The 15,248-nt window shown below is 44.7% G+C and overlaps 1 protein-coding gene across 1 annotated transcript in view; it reads left to right on the top strand.

Moving 5' to 3' along the window:
- mtor (mechanistic target of rapamycin kinase) overlaps window positions 1–15,248 on the top strand; it is a 69,688-nt gene that overhangs the window by 37,951 nt on the left and 16,489 nt on the right. Inside the window, exons 29-36 of the mRNA XM_037478579.2 lie at window positions 4,764–4,839; window positions 5,710–5,849; window positions 8,167–8,267; window positions 8,698–8,813; window positions 11,180–11,257; window positions 11,561–11,668; window positions 13,889–14,014; window positions 14,656–14,787. Of these exons, the coding sequence (XP_037334476.2) occupies window positions 4,764–4,839; window positions 5,710–5,849; window positions 8,167–8,267; window positions 8,698–8,813; window positions 11,180–11,257; window positions 11,561–11,668; window positions 13,889–14,014; window positions 14,656–14,787 (877 nt within the window). The remainder of the gene's footprint in view (window positions 1–4,763; window positions 4,840–5,709; window positions 5,850–8,166; window positions 8,268–8,697; window positions 8,814–11,179; window positions 11,258–11,560; window positions 11,669–13,888; window positions 14,015–14,655; window positions 14,788–15,248) is intronic.

Below are 15,248 nucleotides of genomic sequence, written 5' to 3' on the forward strand. Positions count from 1 at the left end.
AAAATGTTTACATTGATTTGCCTTAGGTAAAGCATTTTGATAGGTTTGAAAAGGGTTGTAAAATCCCTGTCATTTTGGTAAATCAATCCAGCTGAATAAATAGGAATCTTTTGGGCCTATTAATTGCCCTTGGGTGAGTGGGATTGTTGGTTTATTTCTAGACACATCAGGCAAACAAGGCTAGCTCAAGCTACATTTGTCACTGCGATTCAACACAAGAGGGTCTCTTCAAGACCGTTTCCATAGGATTAGGCTGTGTTAATATTATTGGATATAAAAACCACCAATTTTGCAGGTTTGTCATTGCCCCTTTAGTTCAGACACTACGTAAGCATTGTTTACTTGATAGAGGGATTCCATCTTTAACTTAAAAATGCCAAATGCCTCCAACTCATAAAGCTGCAACATCAGCGAGGATGCAGGATTCAAGTGTGACCGATTCATTTATTCTATTTATTTATTGCTGCTCTTTGTTTGGTATTTTTCGGATTCACTTTTCATTCTTCTACCACCTGTTAGCTGAATAAAAAAATTGTTCCGTGAAATAACAACAGGTTCGCCGAGTTGGTCCAGTGCTCCCGATGTGTTCTCGTAAACATGAGGTCATCGCAGATTGGATGTTTATTCCGTTTTTCATTTCTCAACATGTACCTCCTCGTGCCCAACTGCCTTGGGAAGGGTTTGAACGGTGTAGTGAAAGTTCATCTTCAGAACTGTGCAGTGGAAAGAACCCCCCCCCCCCCCCCCCCATACCTTCCAAGGTGCTAGACGGTTGGGTTCATTGCTTACTGCGTGGTTGCACCCCCCCGCTCCCAATGAAAAGTTAAACGTGGGGGCTCAGTGGCGTGAAGGACCTGCCAGTGCCTGGGTCCCATGTAAGGACTCTGCCTACTCGACGTGTCCAAAACGCCTCTGGGAAGCTTTTCACAAAATCAAACCGTGAACCAAATATTTATTAGTGCGTATTGGCAGTTTTTCCTCTCTTGTAAAGTGAATAAAGAAACTTATTTCCTGACTCAACTATAGCTTCCCATATTGCAATTTCATCAACTTTGTTCTCACGCACAGCTTTTCCAAAGTCACATGTGGTCTACGTTTGTGATTTCCCATCATGACTTTTTCATCTTTCATGCTGTTAACTTCTGGCAAAGTATTTTTGTCTGCGTACGCTTTGTCAATGCAGTACCTCAATGTTTGCAAACTTTCATCGTATTATAAACCTGTAGTTTTGGTATGCCTTTCTACAGTGGGGAATCCATGTACTTCCATCGAATACCTTTAAAAGCCATCGTTTCAGTTTGTGTGAGAATTCACAAATGTTTACAGCCGTAAAGGCAGAAAGAACCAAAGTGAATCAATTCAATGGAGGTGGATTCGGCTTTTACTTGAACTGTGTTCGGACCGCCAATCCCTTTGTGAAATGATTGTGTTCACTAAGAATGGAGTCAGCGCCTGGCAAGCAGAGGGCCCATAAATCAGTCAGGATCAAGTGGATCTCTTCCTGATTAGGTTAGATTAGGTCCAGTAGTGAGGCTCCATTTTCCGACAAAAATACAATTTCCTCAAAGATCTCAACCAAGAAGCCGTGGTACCTTTTAGAAGTCAAGATTCTTGAATTTCTGAATTATTTTAAAGGAGTAGAGGGGATTCTTTTTTAAGAGTTTAACATAAAAAAGAAAATATACATTTTTCCTCCCCACTGGTGCATTCTGAGCCAATGTAACCCCGGCTAAATGCATTGTATTCATCCGGATCTAACGCACACATGCTGCTTTTAGAGTTTGCAGTGTGATAAATCATTTGGGTTTCACTTACGAGCCACTTGAGTGAGACTGTGGCTGATTTGTTTCTCTCTGCGTTAAAGGTTAAACGGCTTGCCTCTACCCATCGGAAAGATTCAGTCAACATCTGTGGATTAAAATATGCCCCCAAAAATATGCCTTTGCTGTAAATGTTTTATAGCTCAAAAAGCCAAAGTACAAGGTACGAGTCTGTAAGTTGATTGACCTGAGGAGAAAGAAAAACAGTTTGAAAAGCAACGAGCCAGTGCTCTGTTTTTTTTAATATAGAGGGCAATAAATATTTAAAAATTGCGGCCATAAAGCAAGCTGAAAGACTTACTGTTCTTGGCCAAATGTAGGCGCGGGGTCCGCATACATACGAATACGATATTTGATTCATCCTCAGGCTGTTTTGTTCACATTGTAGCGTCTGGTGGGCCTTTATGAACTGGTATCAAGGATCTTGCCTCATTCGGTTTGGAAGTGCAACTAGTGGCTCTGCACGAGAGCGAGAGACAGGGAGCCTTCACCAGGAGCTTTCCTGCTTGCTAACAGTGTGACGGAGGACATTACGTGAGCCTCGGCGTCTGGTTGTGTTTAGGCTCCGTGGGCGCGGAGCTGGCGGCCAGATGGCTTCTGCTGAGGGACAATGAAATCTCCAGGGTCCGCAGCAGAGAAGAGTCCTTATTCTGATCCGTCTCCTCGGATGAAGCCACATCTGGGCAGCTTCAGCATACCTCGGCAGCTTGTGCTAGGGAGGAGGAGGAGGAGGAGGAGGGAGGGGGGAGGGGGGGGCAGTGCTTTGTTCACTAGTGCCGACTTGATAATTTGACAACAGGTAGTAATTTGCTGGTGCAATTGTATGCACGGCATACCTGTGTGATGCTGTCAGTGTTCTTCACACACACAACAGAGTAGTTGTGTTTATTGAAGTCTGCGGGAGAGTTAATTGATTAGTTGCCGAAAAAGTTTCTTGGCACTCGTGGCATGCTTTATTTACTGAGTGGACCTCACGTCGTTATGTAATCGCATTCTGTCTACCTGATTTGTACCTGTCAGGTCCTGGAGGCCCCGCCCTGTCATCTGTTTACAGTTTCTTTTGACAAATCACTTGTCACGCAAGACCAAAACATATGAAGGGTATCTGTTTGGTGTACTTTGTGACAGATGTTAGAACTTGTATATTGTTTCTTAAGATCTTGTTGTAGCTTTTCTACTTTTTTTTTCAGGTCAATTTTGTTTCACTTCATCCAAGCTTTTTCGTTACCGGCCCGATAACTTTAAGCTCTGTTTCATGTCGAGCGGCTCGGTGGTGCAGTAATAAGAGCTGAATAAGGCTTAAAGATGAGCGCTTCTGAGCTGCTGGAGCCCATTCCACGTGGCACGCTCATTCAACCTCTCAATTAAAAAAAAGAGGCTTACGCCATGTAGAGCTTCTCTATTGTCACAGCACATTTCTGTGACGTACATCATTGAAGCTACTCCACATGGGTGACATGACAAAGCCCTTCCTGTTACTGGGAATCATGGGATTGAGAGCGGGGGACGCAGTGAGGCCAAACCAAATCTGTAACGTGGTGGGCCCCCCCACCTCTCTTGGCTCATCCTTCTGAGCGGGATGCGATGGGAGCCACCGTCTCATTAAAGATGGCCAAGTGAGATTTAGTTTGACAAATCTAATTTACGTTTAAGAAGGGAATGCTGACCCAAAAAAACCGACTGGGATTGACTGGGTTCATAGCTCAACTCCTTCTTGGCTTGGAGTAACAGGCTAACTAAGAGTTACTTTCTAATTCTGTATCTGTTTATTTTTTTAAACCTATTATTAAATATTTTGTGATTTATAAACTGCAAGATTAGATTGAATGGAGTTTTAGGAAGATTAATTCCGTTCAGTTGTCTTCCAATTTTAAATTTTAAAAGTACAAACAGCGCTGCTATCGGTGTCCGCACACTGTCAATCAGGCAACTCTATCCGCATGAGGAGGGGTCGCTGCATTAAGTCTTTGCCGGGACGTATATTGGCAAATGACCAACAGCTTGAAGTCAGCAAGCGGTCCAGTGGTCAGATCTATAGACTATTTTTTCAGGGTTATTTCACACGTCGGCACGAGCTTTGGCGAGACAACTGGCTGCGCCATTGCATGACATTTCTTCCCCTATGTCGAACCAGGTTTCTGACATGTATACTCAAGTCTCCTTCATCAACTTTCCCCCCCTGTCCTCAGGAACTCCACTGCATACCAGTCTCTCTTCAAACGCTACATTTTACAGATGTATTGGCCGTGGCTGCATAAGGGTTTTGCAGTTAGGGAAATATAATAGACTGTGGGTTCCTGCAAGTGTTTCCAGATGCGGTGGCGTTGCCGGTCAGTGTGCAAACGGGAATTGTGTGTGTCCGGACAGATAACACATCGTTTGTCGAACGAGCTTGTCACATGTCAAAAGGTGCATTTTTGTTTTCACAATAAACACCTTGCTGAAAAGGGGAAACATTTGTTCCAAAATTGCTGCGTAGATGGCCGTCCTTGAAGGCACACTGATGGTTCAGGGACACACCTCCCTCTCTCCCCAGGGGGAAACTGTAGCTTGTAGAAACTGTGTAGCTTTATGCCAGTGACCGTTACCTGTGTCTGCACCACTGAGTCCTGCTGGTTGGTTGGCCCCTGCACGGTTCATCTGGAAAAGGAAAACCACCAGGTTCAACGGTGGGTGGGGGTGACGACGCAGAGTTCAGTGCACGGCAATTACATCACATACCGGGCCGTAGAGGGTGTCTGTACAGTTGGACATGTGACATCTACTTGATTACCCACCTGTGTAATCACGCACAACAATGTGGAAATCCTGGAAATCATTCTGTACAATGGCACCTGCATCTATGCACCGATTAAACCAGAGACGCCCCCATGTGTAAGTGTTGCAATTATTCTCTTCAAAATTGCTCTAACAGCTCGTCTATGCCTTTGTCACGTCTCACAGCATCAACAACAAGCTACAGCAGCCAGAAGCAGCATCTGGGGTTCTGGAGTATGCCATGAAGCATTTTGGTGAACTGGTGAGCGTTTTTTTTTCCATGTCTATCAGGTTTTTGCCTCCAATATAAAAATATAAAACTACAGTTGGATTCATACACTGGAACAAAGAAATCTCGCCTTTTTCTCGTTTCAATCATACCGTTAGATTGGTAACCGTAGACCAACTAATGCAGAGAGCCTCTTAAAAAAAAAACCTTTCACCTACTCATTTTTGCATGTATATTTTCAGACTAAATATGTTCATACTGGTACTTGTATTATGTTTTCCTCTTGTGCACTTCTTCCCGGGATATCCTTTCCCAAATACACACATGGGGATGAGGGCCATTGGCGACGCATGGCCCCAGAACACCCTTCATAATGTGCAGCATGTGCTAAAAGCTGCGCAGATCAGAGGTCATCTGTAAGGAGCACATTATGTGACTCTACTGTGTATTTCTTGCAAACTAATCAATACTACTTTGTACCTCCCCCAGTGGTTCCTGCGATACAAACACACTAAGTATAATAACCAATTACGGATTTCAACCTTTTGTATATAAGTTACTCAGGAGTTTTTGAGGAAAGAAACGTGTCTAAATGATAATCTTATATATTTATTTTAGCTTAATACACTTTAGTAGACACAGCTGTACGTAAACTACCAGAGGAAATTGATCCCTAGAAGTCACTTCAACGTGAGGTGCAACAGCTTCAGAACCGATTGGTCAAAATGGCAATCGCTAATCCGTAATGCAGTATTATAATCAAAGTCTGGATGACTTAGCCAGACTGAACGGAAAAAGAGGGTCGCTGCAAAACCCTTCGCTGAACCCACAATTCTACGGTAGTGTCAAATGTTCTGGATCACAAACGTGCATAATATGTTCCTTTTTGTTTTGATCTACTAGGAAATCCAAGCTACCTGGTATGAGAAGCTACACGATTGGGAGGACGCACTGGTCGCTTATGACAAGAAGATTGACATGAACAAAGAGGATCCAGAGCTCATCCTGGGCAGAATGCGCTGCTTAGAGGCGCTGGGAGAATGGTATGTAGGGACTCACATCGGTGCTCTCATGGTCCACAGGTCTCAGGTTCATTGACACGTATTTCTCTCTATAATCACAGCTAATGTTTGCTAATGACTATTCAAATTACCACAAGTTAATTTTCAAAATCATGCTGCTGTGAGTTTTTTTTAATTATACAAGTTTCTTCAGTTTTTAACCTTGGCTCCCATTAAATGAGAACGGTATCTGAGGTAGCATACTTGCTGTAAGCTCTTCGTTGGCAGCTTAATCCCTAGCGAGTGCTGACATTATGGCCTTTGATGAGTGCTCGGACATAGAGAGGGAAAGGTCCGTGATTTTACCGGGAAATGCATGAGCAGGCCTCCAGCAGCAACGCAATGAAACCACCCAACCGCTGTGGCTCAAGTCCATAACGGCCGCCCACCTTTGAACAGCATTTTTTAAGGGAAAAAGAAAGTCACAAGATGGCCGAGGGGATCCAAATATGTGGATTGTCGCTGAGCCTGTGACGTTAAGCAGATGTTAATTTGCTTATATAACCTGGCTCCATGGGCCATTGTTGCATACACTATGAGGCATTTCACAAGAATATGATTGAGTCATTTTACAAGACGATGATTCAGCTGAACAGAGCCTCTGTGTATGTCTGCGTGTGGATGGGGTAAGGCGGGAGGACGAAGTAGCAGTTGACTGGGTCATTTAGTCAGAGGAGATCAGACTCAAGAGAACACATTGTTCCCTCTTAAGGGAAGAGGATATAGTGCGAGTGCTCTCTGTGATAATCCTAAATCGGCGAGAGGGATTTTAAAAGTATTTTTGGCAGTTGAACTCGAAACATTAGTTAAGTATTAGGCAGTTTTGAAGCCTCTCTAAGCCTATAATGTCCAATAATTTGGCGTATGTATTTTGGTTCTTTGCTCGTCTCTTCTGTTAATGCTCACAAGAGCTGTTTGAAATCTGACAAAATGCTGCTAATTGGCCCTCAAGCTCAAGCACGCAAATGTTTTTGCGTTTTGTCTTCCTGTGTGTCTGTTGAAGACACCTTTTGACCACCCTATATACAGTCCAAGTTAGAAGTTTGGACACACTTTCTCATTGAGTTGAATGAGAAAATGGGTTTAAACTTTTGACTTTAAACAGTCTTTGACCAGAAATAAGCCCCACTGATGATAGTCTTGTCTTATCTGTTGTTGTGCCTAGTAGATTTTGGCAAGAATATACTGCCAAGTACCAGGATGCCGATTCTGTGTAGTTGGCACTAGTTGTGTTCCCTGGAGATATGCTGCAGGTAATGACCAACGATGACATGCTAATGATAACCATTCCTTTTAGGTGAGCCTGTTCCCTGGTGCTGTCTCACTGTCATGGCTTACTGGAACTCTTTAAGGAGCTGAGTCATCGTTAACTCGTGCCATGAAAACCGAATGTTTACCCTGTTGAGGCAGGTACAAGGAGACCCACACAAGAGCGAGGGAGAGTCCTGAGAAGAGGTCGGACCAGGCTTAAGTGTAACCCCTCCCCACAATCCAGGTGGATTAATGGCAACTAGTAAAGGGGCATTAAATGTAGCTGAATCAAAATCACCTTCTAGGTCTGAGGCTAGCAACCTTTGCTATGAAATTCCAGAGACGTGAATAATGGTCCACCGAGGGAAATGAAAACTCAGGCTCTTCCTTCCGCTGGACTCCCTGTTTATCCGCCGTGGACAAACGCACGGCCAGCGTGCCGCAGCTCTCTGTGCTTTCGTGTCACACGATAGCCAGGCAGCTGGAGAACGGCTTCACCTCACTCACCCTCCTCCAAACTGGCCTCTCTCGTCGTCTCCGTTGGAGCCTCCCTCACTCTTTGTCCCTCACCTAAGCCCGCTCCAGCATCCTGCCTGTGACAGACATGCGGCGGGCTTGATCTCCTCCTGGACAAGTCCGCACTGATTGTTGTTAATGAGGAATTGATTCCTGTTGTGGTTGGATGCATGTGACCCTCACTGGAGCATCCATCTGTTTTCTGGGACACTTGGTTTTTATTAGATTCTTCTTGGACGCTACACTGATTTTGAGATGTTCATCTTTAAGAACAAATAAAGGATGAATTCATTGCAGATGTAAAAGAAAAGCCTTATCTCCTGATCATGCTTGGCAGCAAGTGCATGTATTTATAAATCGTCACGACATGGAACTTTATAAGCCCTCTTTATTTGAGGATTAAGATATAACCTGTAGACATGTTTCAAAAGACTGAGTTTTTGCAACTGAACCTGATGAAAGGTGAAATGACTTTCATCACTGGATCTGCTCTTTTTCTACTATCTGAAGTTTGGTGCTAAATATTTTTCAGGGGGCAATTGCACCAGCAGTGCTGCGAGGAATGGACGCTGGTGAGCGAGGAAACCCAGGCCAAGATGGCCCGTATGGCTGCTGCCGCCGCATGGGGTCTAGGTAACCACTTCCTGTCACATATCCACTTACTGTGTAAAATATTTGGTAGAATAACAATTGAAAACAGGATCGGCTCCAGCCGATTACCCCCTCACATAACCGGATGGGAATGGTATCCAGTCATAACATTGAAGTATCATATGGTGCAGAAAGCCAGGGGCCGCGCTGCAGAAGCTTGCTCAGAGGTCTGTGGTCTGGCTCTGACTTTTTTGAAATCAATCATAAACCTCGAAACGAAACCCAACCAGCGGATCTGTGCCTTTGAAGACTGACACCGTCTTTTGTTTGTGTCGCTTGGAAGCAAAATGTTGAGGTTGAAATTGTTTATATTCTAGCCAGCCACGTCATTTCTTTTTATAGTCTTAATTAGAAACTCCCACCTTCAATCTGTTTGGTGCTTTTTTTGGCAACTTGACTTTTGTCTCTGCAGGGCACTGGGACAGCATGGAGGAGTACACGTGTATGATCCCGAGAGACACGCACGATGGCGCTTTTTACAGAGCGGTGCTAGCGCTGCATCAGGACCTCTTCTCATTGGCCCAGCAGGTTGGTTACTTCAGCACTTACAAATACACCCAGTGGATTCACCCCTCCAATTTGATGCACATTAAAAGTCTATATTTCTAGAAATCATCTCATAAGGACAGCCCACATGGGAGTCTGCTGTCTGGGATTTTCATTAGTGAGCCATGAAAAGTAAAAAATCATTGGCAACCAAAGCTGTAAAGAAAAATAAAAATGGCTTTACGGTTATTCCAGAGAGGATCATATTCCCCCATCATCTTGGGTTTTCATTAAAAGGAGTAAAATGCATTAGGTTTTTGTTATTTTTTACACCTTGGTGTGGAAACACTACATAACTTTTTACATTGTAAATGATTGCAGCATTCGGCCTCAACCAAATACAAAGCCCTGTCAGCCTGTCAATAAGGTCGGGCCGGTGTTTTCTTCTCTTGAAGAAGGTTGGGATTTTAGATGAGCTCACGTTCCCCGGGGATGGATGTGTTCAAGCTGGATGCCCGACCCTCTTAACGAATGCAAGCACCGCCGCTGACACCGCTTGACACCTGCACCTCCAAACTCCCTGCTCTCATCCTCTGAGTCCCCTTTTCACCACAGTGCCCGGTAGACCTGCTCCCTGTGCCCCCTCCTCCCTCAACAGCAGCCCTCCCTGCTCCCAATTTGGAGATTAGATCCAGGTGTGGCCCATAGGATTCAACATCAGCTGAATAGGGTAAAGCACACTTCTGCCTCTTGGCAACAATGAGGCCGCTCACAGTGAGTGAAGAGAAATTAAAAGCAGATGGAGCGAGGGCGAAAGCTTAAATGTCAACATAAGCTCAGTCTAGTCTTCCGGATGTGGTTTGTAATCCTCGCACTAATGTCCTCTTGATTCCACGGCGTCTATTCCTTTCCTCTCGCCTCGCCGTACCCCCCAACAACCAGACGTGTAGTCTGCGAGAGCCTTCACGTCGCTTTGCTTTATAAATCTCGAGGTTTGGTCTGTTCCAGCGAGGATGTGTAGACATGCAGGCAGTCATGCTCCCCCAAAGCGGAGCCGTGATACATCCAGTGTGCAATTCATTAGCAAATTGTCTCCTGGTATTCACAAGTTTCCTCTAGCAGGCAGTTTTGGCTCCAACCGTTCCCGTAGAGGCCTTCATAGCACGGCGTAACGCTGAAGTAATCTCACTGCACTGATGCAAGTAAGAAAGATGGACCTTTACGCGTGAGAATGGAAGAGTGGGTCACGCTTTGTTTGTGCTGCCAGAATCCAGACACTGCATTTATCAGGAGTCGTCTGGACTGCACATTTCCAATGAGGCCCCACTGCAGTAATTCAGGAGTAAACAGGACCATAAGTGAGGGGAGGTTGTAAAGAAGCAGCCTCATTGTCACCTCGTCTCCCCCCCCCTCTCTCCCTCCCACAGCCCCTCCTCTTGTTTTGCATGCCTGAGGAGGTGTTTAGGCACGCCATTCCTCCTTTCCCTCCCCACAAAAAAGAGAAAAAAGAAAATAATTGGCGGTAGTTGGTCTGAAACAGCTGTGTGCACCGTCCTCAGAGAGCTTCCTCGGTCAACCGCCTGCATTTTACCGTCCCACTAATAACACTTCCCAAAACCATTGGCTGTGGAACCCCTAGAAAGCAGCCCGTTTTCACCCACAGTACCTGCGTGTCCTTGTTTGTCCCCTTTATTGCTCCAGTTTGGGTCGTCTCAGGGTTCTCCCCGCTGATGGAACGTCACCTAAGTTTGGAGGAGTGCAGTCCTGTTGAAACTGTTGAGTGTAAAATGAGTCTGGTCCTATACAGTAATACACCTGCACCAAACATGAGTGTACTGGGAGAGTCGGTCGAACATCATGAAAACGTTTCAGCAATTTTCATCATGGTCGTGGAAGGAACCATCTAACCACTACCCCTTACTTTACGCAGTCCCTGTTTTGAATTCCCTCTCAAACCCCCCTCTCCCCTTTCTCTCAATGGGAGGTTGGTTGCACAGCTTTCACATTGTTGCTCGCAACAGTTAATTTCCCTCTCCAGAATGTTTGCCAAACAAGCCGGATGTGTCACTGTTGGCTCAACCTGAGTAAGAAGGGTGTGAGCGGCGAGCAACACGCCTTCGCACACTTTGTACATGGTGTATTTATTTCCTGGGTTTCGCCCAATCCCGGCTGGTCCTGATGCAAGACGCTGTGACATTGTGTTGGGGTACGTGGTGGGGTCATGCTAGCAAAATGTTGTTGAGGGAACTTCTATTGGTTAGCTTACTGAGGGAACCAAGTACCTTCAGCAGGCAGCTCAATGTGGTCTTGAATTTAAACTTGTTTCTCATGTTATGTTATCTTTGCGACTTGAGATGCTCGTGGACAATTGCTGACAGTTGTCTTTTTTCTGTTTGTCTTTGCTGTAGTGTATTGACAAAGCAAGAGACCTCCTGGATGCTGAGCTGACTGCCATGGCCGGAGAGAGCTACAGTCGAGCTTACGGGGTAAGTGAGCCCGCCACAGTATTCAGCCCCACATTATGCAGAGCTTTTGTGTGCAGTGGGATTATGTCACGGTTTCCTGAGGCTCCGCTCTCGCTTCTTTACAAGTCAAAAGCATTATTTTCTGCAGTTTATCCACTGTTCCATACCCCAATGTTGTAATCTCTCTATGTGGTATTATCGAAGATGATGTTCCTGCATTTTTGGGGGGGGGAACAATTACAAGTTTTCATCCCTTTATGTATATTGCACAGAAGGGAGCTTTTGGGACAATATTAATTCATGTGTGTGTATTCTGGTTCCCAGGCCATGGTGTCTTGCCAGATGCTGTCGGAGCTCGAGGAGGTGATCCAGTATAAGCTGGTGCCAGAGAGGAGGGACATCATTAGGGAGACATGGTGGGAGAGGCTTCAGGTAACTACTGCGCATGATAAACTGACGCGCACACCCCCCCACACACACACGCACACACTTGGCACATTAGCACACAAACAGCTGTTGGATAGGCTACTGTTGTTAATGGGAAATATTACAAGACAGACGTACACACACACACACACACACACACCTCAGTACGGATTCACCTTCTGATAGATTGGTTTGTTTATTTCTACATTTGAAAGAATATTTGTTAAATAAGAATCATGTTGGTGTCATCTGATGGTTATTTACTGTGTTGAACAAACTGCAGATGCTTACCAAGTCAAAGGTATGATCCACATACCTCTGCAATCTGTTCACAGGAGTCTATTTGTTCAGTCCCGACCTTCCTGCTGCTTCAATCTTTGTCATCACAAAAGCATTTGAGGGGGGATTTTATTCTGTGTTGATTTTAGTATTTGCCCTCTGAGCCACACATTCACTTATTCATGTGCTTGTAAATCAAGCCAAATCCCCCAAACGCCTACACACAAACAAAACAATCATATAGGATTCTGCTTGCACGCCATCGCCTGCATGACCTCACCTTTATAGGAATATTCAGAAAAGGCTTTTTTCCCCTTTGTGACCCCATCCAAACTTCCCATCAGTGATTAGGGGTATTATCAAGATAATTGTGAATTACAATGTTGTATACGTTGTTAAAAGAGACAGCAGGACGTGTGGATGAAACACAAATCCGCGAGCGTTTGAGCGCCGCCCGCCAATTCTTTGGCATTTGAGACGAATGCCATCCGATCTAAGATGATACGGCTCAATTTCATTGTTTCCACGTTGGCCCTCTTACAGCGGAATCAAGATGTGATCGTTTGAAAAGGCCTCTGCCTTCGACATGAGGGAAGAATTTAAAGTCAGGCAGAATGACCAAGGAGCCATTAGCCTGTGATGCACCACTCCTGATACCAAGCATCCAAGCTGCTCAGCCTAATGTTTATACTGCTGCTTACTCCCTTTGCCTGTTGGCATTCCTGTCCTTCATATCCTGCTCAGATGTTACTGACATCTTGGAATTTGCCAAAACCTGCGTCATCCATCAGCTCAAGGCGATTATATTTGTCTTTTCCTGCCCAGCTGTTAGAAATGCACCTAACTCATGCTAATTTCCCTTTGGCATTTCCAAAGTTTCTAGGTAATGAGCTCGGCCATTGAATGGAAACCTTTACACACTCACTCCAACCCTGTGCACCAAATAGAAGATGCTCTTAAACATCTCAACCTTTTCCAGACGCAGCTTAGTTCGGGGGAGGGGGGCACATTTAGGACTTAAGGGACTTCTTCAGCAAACGGAAAAGCCCATAAGGTCACCTGAGCGCTTGGGGATTCTTTTTTCTATAGGACAACTTGCACTTCTATCCTCTTTTGTGTGAGGGCCTGTTGGAGTTTTGGACTCTTTGATCTGCACAAACAATATAACTCAAACTTGAATTGGGTCAATTCTATATAATGAGAAGTATAATGTGTAACAATTCCACGTCGACATGTCTAAAAATAAAGCTAGAACTTTGTGATTTATTGTGTTTAGCTGTGCATGTTTACTTTCCCAAATTTTCAGAGAATATTTCTAACCTTGATAAAATTATTTGAAATGATGCATGGGTCCGTTTCAGAATCCCAAACAGCTTTATTGGTTTCTACGTGCATGCAATTTGACTCCAGTTTTTAAAAGACGCATGTTTAGTAGATAAACAGTTCCAGTCAAACACTTTCTCATTCAATTGAATTTTTACATCTTGTTTATTTTTACATCTGTATATCTATAGCCGAAGTTCGAGTCTCAAAACGTTAGACAAACGTGCTCAGTAAATCTGACTCCAGTTTATGGCGCTCGGATGTGAAATCAAACAACTCCCGCTCACTTTCGCCTGCCCCTGCAGCACCGCGCTGTCATCACATGATGAACAGGGCTGGGGTTTAGGGAATATTTATAGGTGAAAGTCGGCTAATGGTACTTATGAATGTATGAATACAGACATGCAATTGTGCACTCTACTTTTTGTGAACTTGCACTCACGTGTGGGCATGTTTAAGCCCGGGAGCGCCGGTTGTGTTAGCAGCCCCCTGGGATTCAGCTGTGCCCCTCACATGTGTGCATTCTCCTGAGTTTCAACGAGTAGGTTTGCTCTCTTTGAGGGGAGTAAAAAAAGTAATGCATCCAACCGTCTGGCCCTTTGTGATCTTTGTGTTTTCCTCCAGGGTTGTCAGCGCATCGTAGAGGACTGGCAGCGGATCCTGATGGTCAGATCGCTCGTCATCAGCCCCCACGAGGACATGAGGACCTGGTTGAAGTACGCCAGCCTCTGCGGCAGGAGCGGACGCCTGGTCAGTGCGAAGACCCTCAAAAGTCTCTGACCGGACCCCTGTTCATGCAACATTTTTACAGTCCCATAACATTTAGGAGGAATCAGAGTTGATTGAATCTGACTTGTCAAACGGAAAGTGTAAGGGGAGCTCTGACGGAGTGAAGTGTAGACATTAACCATGGAACTGAACTTCATTTCAACCTGTTCTACAATGGCGCTGATGAACGTCACACTGTTTAGAAACCTGAGCTTGCGTTTCTGCAAAATTGAAGTTGCTCAATTTTCCATCCTTCACCTCACTGTTGTTCTAATTGATTGCAAGGGATGGCAGACAATCAGCCAGTTTTCTTCTCTACGCCCTTCACATTTAAGCACACACACCGAGAATGCCCAAATTATGCTGTGATTGGCCAACGTCAAATGTAGCAGGAAAGGTGATTACAAGAGTTTGGAAAAAATAACATTTACCATTTCCATCTTTAGCACCATTTCATGCTCTGACCTAATTTGTTCTCTTTTAGAAAACATACCTAATCAAATATTATTAAGGAAGAAGTAAATCTACCGCTTATTATTTTGGCGCCCCCAAAAGCCCTCCGGGGTTCCTTGTTAAAATATAAACCTTCTCGCGACTCATTTGCTCCGTCCTCATCCCACCAGGCACTGGCCCATAAGACCCTGGTGCTCCTGCTGGGCGTCGACCCCTCCAAGCAACTGGATCACCCGCTGCCCACGGCCCACCCGCACGTCACCTACGCTTACATGAAGTACATGTGGAAGAGTGCCCGCAAGGTAGGAGCAAACGGACGTGTTGTGTGGAGGTGATGATTAAGAATCCAAATGGTGTACATTTTAGTTTAGTGCTTATATTTTAACCATTTATTGGAATCGGATCGAGCTTTAATGGACCAGTGTGTGTAGACATCCACATGATGATGCTCATATTTGACAAATATTTACAGAATTTCGTCACTTTTTTTAATGCGTTTCTATCTAGAGAAAAAACGTAAGCATCAAAGGGAATTTGTTGGCCTCTAAAGAGTACTGATGGCTGTTTTAGTGCGACACGAGGCAACAATTTAAGGTTTCAAATTTTCCAGATTGGGAGGGTTTAACTCACTGGGACATTAGTAATATAAACAGCTAATTAATTTAACATTGTGAGTGAAGCAGTCTGAGAAACATTAGGACCACATCTATAAAACCAAAACAGCTCAGTAGTTCTATTGTTATGCTTATTGAATCCGTCCCAC

Source organism: Pungitius pungitius, chromosome 1 (genome assembly GCF_949316345.1).
Source record: "Pungitius pungitius chromosome 1, fPunPun2.1, whole genome shotgun sequence".
In the NCBI taxonomy this organism is placed as follows: Eukaryota; Metazoa; Chordata; class Actinopteri; order Perciformes; family Gasterosteidae; genus Pungitius; species Pungitius pungitius.